The sequence below is a fragment of the Nannobrachium achirus genome, assembly GCF_963921795.1.
Source record: "Nannobrachium achirus genome assembly, chromosome: 12".
NCBI classification, from domain to species: domain Eukaryota; kingdom Metazoa; phylum Chordata; class Actinopteri; order Myctophiformes; family Myctophidae; genus Nannobrachium; species Nannobrachium achirus.
In genome coordinates, this window is record NC_137832.1 from 41,887,151 (window position 1) to 41,896,774 (window position 9,624).

Genomic DNA, 9,624 nt, shown 5'->3' on the forward strand with positions numbered 1-9,624 from the left:
TTCTGACATAATTGAAAACTGTCTGTCAAAATCAGCATCTCAACCAGCTCAGTTGCTGCAAAAATAAGGAGGCTTTTGATTGGTGTGATTATTTTCATATAGTATGCAGTTTTGAATTAGGTGAAACGTAAGTGACTGTTATTATTTATGAATTATATTCTATAAGTGTCAATATAACTCTAGAAAGGTCAGAGTACTGTATACTGTAACTTAGAATTATATTAAGATTCAGGAGTTTACAGTTTATTCTACCACTTTTTCGAGTCACGTGTTCAAATACTGGATTCTGATTGGCTAAATTCCGGAGGTTATGAGAGGACAACTGCCGCAAAGTTGTGTGTCCGAGATCAATGCGCCTCAGTGTACATCCGGGGACTTCAGGAGGTAGTTCCCCCAACCAACAAATGAAGGTCGCAGCGGTCCTATGTTTACTAACGTGCGTACTATCGTCGCCGATTTATTTGGATCCAATGCAATCCGCCAACTTTAAAGCCCCTTTTCTCTGAACCTATGCCTTTCTGGAAGCGAACAGCCTCTATTTACGGCCGGAACGGTGCTTTTAACTGACGTTAGCTTAGCTGTAAGCTAGACGCATGGATTACTATGGAGTTGGCGCCATCTGTTGGTGAGTAGAAGATGTTGTTTGTGGAACTATCTGCTGTCTCGCGGAAGTTTTATAGGCAATAATGATTGTAACTTAAGATCCTTACAAGTTACAACTATGTGTTTTCTTTCATGTATACGGGAAAAAGTGGTAGAAAAGCTATTTACCACTCGGGGTCGGACATTATGCTCTCATAATGTCCTGAGTGCGGGTGTTATCGGACTCGGCTGGCGCCTCGTCCGATAACACCCGCACTGCGGACATTATGAGAGCATAATGTCCTCTCACTCGGGGTAAATTGCTTACTTCTATTACATTAAATTACATTAAATTGAATTACATTTACACTGTATACAGTATGTATATTGTACTTGTACATGCATGGCAAAGTTTTGCTGTGACAGGATTAGTATTCTAACTTTTCCTTTGTCTTTCCAGTGTTACAAAGGGGAGGTCCCTACCCTCTCTCTCTCTCTCTCTCTCTCTCTCTCTCTCTCTCTCTCTCTCTCTCTCTCTCTCTCTCTCTCTCAGTATTTCTGTCTCCCTCCCTTTCATTGCTGCAGGTCCGTTGCTAGTAGATATCAGACTGTATGACTTCTAGACCATTCACATCACAACCTCATTCAGACGCACAAAACTCAAACGGAACGTTTTGCTTTCTGCGTTTAAAGACCTGCATCAGAACTGAAGCTTGGACGTTTATGAGTTCCATCAGTAACTGAACTGGATTTATCCTAACAGGTGTATTATTACTATTTTGTTTTGTTTGTAGACTGTGTGGAGTATTATCTGACTAGCCTGCTGTCTTCCATCTGAAAGAACAATATCAGGATTCATCTGCAGCTCACAGAAAGGGATTAGCAGGAGCATAAACGTTTTTTATTTTATTTTTTTATAATTGTTTTGGAGAAACCCTGTGAATGTTACAGGTACATTCTCATGTGACTTCATTGTGTTGAAGTGTGCTGTCCCCATTTCCAATCCCTTTTTCCCCTTGTCCAGACCACGTGTCTTAGGACACTACTATCTATCCCATGCACTTAACTGGATTTGACTACTCTCATACACAACAGAAGACACTGTTGGCCTGTGCTACAATACCTACAGTCAGAGCCAATGGTTCCTGCTCCATATCATGTGACATTTTTATAACAGATTTCATCCATTGGAGGCATTGTATTACTAGAACTGTCTTTTAGAGGAATTACATTGCCTGCTCAGGGTGTTGAACTATAGTGACATGGCAATCTTGTTTTGGGTCATTTCTTTCCTCTTGACGGTCCCTGGCTTCCTACAGTCTGCCAAGATCTTGACTGTCTGTCTCATTGGTGAGTAGACTACATTACAATGGAGTGGAACTGGTGTGAGAACTGAGAAGTCATCATAGTAAAATCATTAACCACTTAAAAACCTTATATACTTAATTGTTGACTGTGGACCTGACCCAGGGTCCATACTTGGTCCACTTCTTTTTTTCCTCTACAACAAATCTCTTACAATCTACAATATCACAACATACATAAGCTTGTAGATCTGCTATTGTCTGCCCAGAATAGCGACTCTAGGATTAATTTAGGGTAAAGCAGAATGATGGGAATACAGTAGCATCCTTGCATCATCATCTTCACCTCTCCTCTCCTTTCCTCTTTTCTCCTCTCCTACTGTATAGGTGGAAGCCATTACTTATTATTAGATGAGATCTCCCATAACCTCCACCTGCACGGTCATGATGTCCGCATGCTTCTGCAGCTGGGTAACCCTGTTATTACAGGTATGTATCACACACTTATATAACAAACACATGTGCGCACAACAGCAAACAAGCATTCAGGCAAACAAACAATCTCAGAAAATGTATTTTCTCTTTATTTTATTTATTTCTCTTTAACTCTCCAGCTACAGTTTGTATCTCTCATATGCACCTGTAGGCACACATCGTGCATGCACATACAAACATACACACGCACATACGGCCGTGCAGAGAGCTACCAGATGAGCACCTGGTCTTTAGGAGACAGCTACATTAAAGACTACAATGGCTGGTTTCTGGAGCAGCAGACTCAGTTCTTACTGGGAAGGTACTGTGTGTTATGATGCTTATCATTGTTTACCATCATTCCTTCACTCCACTCCCTTTGTATTTTGTGTACAGTAGGTGGAGTGTACTCTCGTTTAACGCAAACACGTGCACGCACGCAGGCACACACACACACACACACACACACACACACACACACACACACACACACATACACACACACACACACACACACACACACACACACACACACATTTTTATCTCATTTCTCACATGGCCCTCTTCTAGCGCCACCTTCACATTTTTGGACATTGCTCCTACAGTTTTTGCCCTAAAATCGCAAATCGCTACACAGTATGTCTACACTCATCCCATCAACATGAATCTGTCCCATATAGCGCCACCTTCAGGCCGATTTTTAAAAACACATTTTTGGACACTGCTCCTACAGATTTTGCCCGAAAATCACTACACAGCATGTCTACACTCATGTCATCAACATGGATCAGGAAGATTTTGGAAAAACACATTTTTGCCCTATTTCGATTAGGGAGTCTTACTGGTTTATGTCCACATAAGAAATACAATACAAGGACACAAATATTACAAGGGGCTGTAAATAATGTAGAGTCAGCTAATCCTTGACAAATATCCAATACCCACACACATCCTTCAAGGGTACAAGTAACAACGCCTTCGCCATATTTGGCGACTACCGATAGTAGTCAATGGGCTTTATTGGCATGAGAAAACATACGTTTACATTGCCAAAGCAGAAGTGTACACAATACTGTACTATCAATCAATACAATATCATCAAAACAAAATATGTACAATTGAAGGAAAACAGTTCATGTATAGAGGTCACTCAATGCAGATGGTGCAAGGATATACACAATCATTAGTAGTCATTTGATATCTTCTCCTATCACAGCAGCTCCTGAATCTTGCTGCTGTGTTTGCACACACACACACACTCTCTCTCTCTCTCTCTCTCTCTCTCTCTCTCTCTCTCTCTCTCTCTCTCTCTCTCTCTCTCTCTCTCTCTTTTCGTCTCACTCCCTCTCTGTCACTCTGGCAGGGATAACTTCAATAACTTCTTGACCTTCATGGGGCACCTAGCGTACCAGTGTGACAAGTTGTTGGGGGACAGTGAGATGATGGCCTTCCTCCAGGCTCAGCAATACGACGTGGCCATCCTTGATGCTTTCAACCCCTGCTCCTTCATCCTGGCACGCAAGCTTGGTATATCTCCTACTTGTGCACAGTGTTCGGTTTATATCAAGTTATCACTGTAATCCTATTATTTAGGTTAAGTATTCAAACAAATGTATTACAAGGTAACAAGATAGTAACAATAACTATATTATACAATGTTCATTTACACTTGGATATAGATACAATTCAATGACATTCCTGGTCACTTCAACATGTTGTTTAACTGTCTTGACTTTGGCCACAGTGACTAACCAGCACTAATTGAACAATGAGATAATTACAATACACCAGAATCAGATTTATTTTTGTATTTCAGTGGTCATAGATATGGTAGCCTATATGGTACTGTAAGCAGTTATAAGTTAAACAGTATAAACCAAAATGTATTTTATGCTTTCTTGTTTTTGTTGTTTCGTGTAGGTATTCAATATATTGCCTTCTATCCCAGCACTCTGAATGGCCCTCTGTCCATCGCCCTGCCCAGCCCTCTTTCCTATGTCCCTGTCTTCAGCTCGGATCTGCCTGACCGTATGGACATCTGGGGGCGTGCAAAGAACCTGCTCTATGCCCTCCTGGCTCCAATAGGTCAGAATGGAGTAATTGTGATCATATCTCACCAGCTATTTTATATCACTGAGATGGGGATTAGTCCTATGTTCATGGGGGGTTTTCTTGAGAGATGTCTGTGAGATTGAGAGCCCCACACAGTTTGATATAAAAGATAACCATTTAATGGTTAAACATTCCTGGTTCCAGTAGTTATGAGAGTTTTCTGATAGAATGTCCAATGATGAAGTATGTTTCTCAAAGGTCCCATAAAGTAAATATTTCATGTCTTTTCCCCCAGGCCAGAATCTAATTATGGTCAAAGTTCAGGGGTGTAGCTGAAAACCACTTGGGCTCAGGCTTGCCCCCTGGTGGTCTTGAGGAATTATACTTGGGAGCAGAGCTGTGGGCCTTTAACACAGACTTCTCCCTGGAATTCCCCCAGCCTCTTATGCCCTGGCCTACACTGTGTTAGTGGGAGGCCTTCTCAATGCACCTGCTAAGCCTCTGGATCAGGTTTGTTCTGTTCTGTTCTGTTCTGTTCTATTCTATTCTATTCTATTCTATTCTATTCTAGTTTAGTGATTGCTAACCCATACAGATCAGATAAATAATCTTCATGATTGGGCTTAAACATATAGCTATATAGATTGCTTACAGGAAGATGGTGACGCACAATACATTCGACATCCATTGCTTGATCAGCTTTTGCGTCTGCCCACTCGTGCCCTTACTTATATGCTCAACCTGTGCCTTCCTCACATTCTCTGTCCTCTGGTCCTCTACCGTCTTTCTGTTTACCTCTCTCTCCACCTAACCCTTAAGGACTTGGAGTCATGGATCTCAGCTTATGGAGAGGCCGGCTTCATTGTGGTGACCCTAGGGTCCATGGTCTCCTCTGTCTCTGTGGACCGTCTGCTGGTGGAGTTCACTGAAGGCTTCTCCAGGGTTCCCCAGGGGGTCCTCTGGAGGTAGATTCATGAGTCATGGATCCACACGGGCACAAAGGCAACGCATCTTGGGTGCACAGCTAGCTAGCATATGTACAATGTGTCCTATTTATGTCATTTTGACTTGACTTTAACCTTGGCCTTTGGTTATTTCAACCCCAAAGTTAACTGTGGTAGCCTCCTGATCATACCCAACAAGTTTTACGAAATGGTAAAAAACATTATTTCTGAAGTTATTTTCTTCAATGACTCACAGACAGAAGGATAGGGGCGATTACATTGCATTACCGTGGACAGGATAATCCAGCCATATAAGTTAGAGCACTAAGGACCTACAGTACAATATGCTGCTGTCAATTAATTATTTAATTCTACCAGCACATAGTGGTACACTGCATATTATAACATTCAAAAAATACTTTTTTATTCCGGTATACCTGTTGGTGTTTCTACAGGTATGACCCCCAACGATGGCCCTCTCATGTGGACATACCTCCCAACCTCAGGCTGGTGCCCTGGCTCCCTCAGAACGACCTGCTGGGTATGGAAAAGTGACTCTCAATTGACAAAACCATGGAGATGGTGAACAAATGTTCCTTCAGGGAACACTCAAGTGTGGAGCAGTATTCAGCAGCTGTCTATTGTAGAACACATGCATGAATATAAACACGGGGTGTCTATGATGGATCTGGCTTTAATATTGAGTTTCTCTTGGTCATGCTAACAACTCTTTAAGAGCTCATGTCACTGGATCTTCTGCACTTGTCTCTTAGGTCACCCTAAAGCCTCTCTCTTGATAACCCATGGTGGTCAAAACAGCCTGCTCCAAGCAGTGTATCATGCTGTTCCTGTGCTGGGTCTCCCTCTGTTTGGAGATCAGTATGACAATATGGTGAGGGCTCAAGCCAAGGGCCTGGGCTTGACCATCAAACCTGCACACATCACTGGGGAACTGCTGAGCTCCACAATTGACTCGATCATACGTGACAACAGGTAGGGGTTATGGTCTGGGATGGATGGATGGACGGACAGACGGATAGATGGACAGATGAGTGGATGGACGGATGAATGGATGGATCGTGGGGTAGATGCATATATGAACAGATGGATGATAAATGGATGGACGGACGGATACAGTAGATAGATGGATGGATGGAGGAGGTGGTATAATATTCACCTGGAGACCAAACGGTTGGCGATTCAATCTCCGTCTCCACCTGCCTTTGTGTCAAAGAGACCTTGAGCCAAGACACGGAAAGCTTAACTTCTTCTGATGAGCATGTGTGTCAGTGGATGGGTCAATCTAACACACTTTGTAAATAACTTTGAGGCACTATATAGAAACTAGCCCTTACCCGTTCAAAGATATGAGCTCCGAAATGAGTGCAGTGTGTGGATTATGGGATGTGCACTGTGCACACAGTATATGAGGGATGGAAAGTAACTTTAACTGGTGCTTGCATGCTAATATGTAGGAGCATCAATGTAAGAAATACCCGTTCCATTTAACGGCTACAGAGATACTGTGTACCGATCTGCATGATTTTGGACAACATCTGTAACAGGGCCAGAACCCCCCCCCCCCCCCCCCCCCCCCCCCCCGTGTGTGGGTTTGTGTGTGATTGTGCATGGCCTGAACAACAGCGCCCCTCCCTTAACATGTGTGGTCACAAAAGGTACTGTAGGCTAAATAGATATAGATACACCATAAAAATGCTAATATACAGCATACGATTTGTGAAAGTGACAAACGGGCTTCACAGTTATGTCAGGTGTGTTCATATGCTGATGGTGATGCGATTTCAGATCAATTGCTCCAGCCACCGAGGAGAAACGCTGAGACAGACAGACAGACACTCACTCACTCAGACATTCGCAAAATTATAGTATAGATGTTGACCGTTTACCATTTTGGATGGATGGTGAGATGGACATACCGGTATGGATGGGCAGCTTTTCATGTTTTATTTTGAGTTGAAAATGCCACATTATCTGGTCTAGGGATGGGACGATAAGCGATATTATCGTTTACCATGATAAAAAATGATAATCATACCGTGGAGATGTAATTCATCGTGATATCGTTCTCTGTCATGCATGGGATCAATTCACCTTTTATTTGCCGAGCTGCATACCACTTAAACCCTCTATAATTGGTAAAAGGTACTTAATATATGTACTCAATACAGTCTTTTTTTCACTCTCTATCAAATGTCTTTGCCAAAAAATTGCCGATATACAAGCACAAGAAATCGCAATTTCTTTTGTACCAATCATCGTGATATGACATTTTCATATCGGCCCATCCCTAATCTCGTCTTCCCTTCTCCCTCATTCCTCGATCCCTTTTCCCCTGTGCAGGTTCAAGTCCTCGGCTGTGTCACTCAGCAGGATTCACCGGTCACATCCTGCCCCGCCAGGCCTCAGACTGGTCCAGTGGGTGGAGCACATCCTACGCAGCGGTGGTGGAGCTCACCTACGTCCAGCCTCTTTGACCCAGCCTTGGTACCAGAGATGCCTATTAGACATTGCGTCGATACTCTTCCTCATACTGTTGGGAATTGTAGTTCTCTGCTGGTCCTACTGTAGGAGCAGGAACAGCAGCGGCAAACACAAGAAAGTACAATGAATGAATGAATGAATGAATGTACAGTATGTTTGAAAGAAAACATAATGGGGTTATTCTTAACATAAAAATAAAAACAAGTAAAAACAACAGCAACAACCAACAAAAGCGATGTAATAACAATTTCCGATTAACTGTGTACAATAATTTCATACTTTTATCAGTCAGGGACACTACTAAGATTTATACCTCACTTGTGACAGTACTGTTTTTCTGGGAGTGTTATGGGATATTTTATTACTATTTATCATCTCTTCTTTGAAAACAACTTGTTACTGCTGTAATATGTGTGCTGCTGCTTAGTCAATAAACTGATACTTGACAAATGCAAAATGCAGACTGATGTGATCTATGCGATTCACTCATTAGGCTACTATGCGTAATATTCCTTCAGAGATGTAAAGAATGTGCCTAAAGGCCTAGTATCTCACAACTCACTGATCATTTCGGAGGTTTCGGAGATACTATGGACAGGCCTTAAGTCTTTACTCTCGACTTTTTTTTTGTGCAGCTAGGATGAAAGGAACACGTACATGTAACAGACCCACAATTAATGCTTTTATTTTTGAATGTATATTTTCTTTCCTGTTCATTAATGTGGAGACAGGAAGTCCCTAATATGTAGACATTGTGCCAGCTGCTGGGAATGAGGTTGATTGGGACCCAGCTCAGCTGGGCTTGGGGTAGCCTGGGATCGCTTCCAATTTCTGGCTTTTGATCCGGTCGGGAGCGGATGACGTCCTACGTCATTTTGTATTCAAAACGGACTACAATTTAGCCGGAACTACCGACCGGAATCAGTTTTAACCTGGTTTTGCGCATGCGCTAAACTGGGATAAAACTGATTCCGGCGGTAGTTCCGGCCAAAGTGTAGTCCGTTTTAGTCTTGCGTAGCCAGACAACTATTCCACAATCTCTGAATGCTATATAGAGTCTGGAACAGCAGCTCCAGAACGGCGAGTATCGAAAACGGGCATTAACGTTCAAAAAAATATATTTTAAAATGTCATTTCTGCTAAGCAGCAAGCTAAACATGCTTATATGATTTTTATTTATATAATGATAAATATTTGTGCGATGTGAGACGGAAGCGGAAGTGACGAGGGCTTCACTTCCGCTTTGACCGGGTACTCATCGTTCTTCTTTTGATGCGCCAGACTATATGCTGGGAGCGATTTGGTCAATTTGACCAAATCGCGGAGGCAACCGTCTGGCCACGCGAGACTAAGTCCGTTTTGAATAGAAAATGACGTAAGATATCATCCGGTCTAGACCGGATCAGACGACCTGTTTGATCAGTAAACAAATACCAGGCTTTCTCTCAGGAAAGCCTGGTGAGGCGAGGTTAGGCTTGGGGTTAAATCACTGACTGCCTCAGTTGAAAAGAAGGCTTGAAGGAAACGGCATGACGTAAAGGTTTATGGTGTAAAGGTTTATGTCAAAGGGTTTGATACTAAAGGAAAAGACGGTTAAGGACATACAGACATCAAACATGGAAGGAGACATTGAATCACGGACGCCATGGACATGCAACTAGCTGGAAAGGGGGAAAAGGTACATTTTGTGATGTTTTGCTTCTTAATCTTGGTCTTATCGTTGCATGAATGTAATGTATTTTCTAATAACGTGGTTTATGTATTTG

The 9,624-nt window shown here is 42.5% G+C and overlaps 1 protein-coding gene across 1 annotated transcript; it reads left to right on the plus strand.

Moving 5' to 3' along the window:
• The first annotated feature begins 1,136 nt into the window (after positions 1–1,136).
• Positions 1,137–8,709, plus strand: LOC308295593 (UDP-glucuronosyltransferase 3A1-like). The gene is given in 11 exon segments (XM_080738645.1): positions 1,137–1,932; positions 2,274–2,375; positions 2,421–2,682; positions 3,724–3,887; positions 4,281–4,456; positions 4,732–4,863; positions 4,866–4,922; positions 5,232–5,377; positions 5,812–5,897; positions 6,130–6,349; positions 7,718–8,709. Coding segments are annotated over 11 exon segments (1,701 nt in total). The 5' UTR covers positions 1,137–1,844; the 3' UTR covers positions 7,986–8,709.
• The last annotated feature ends 915 nt before the right edge of the window (positions 8,710–9,624 follow it).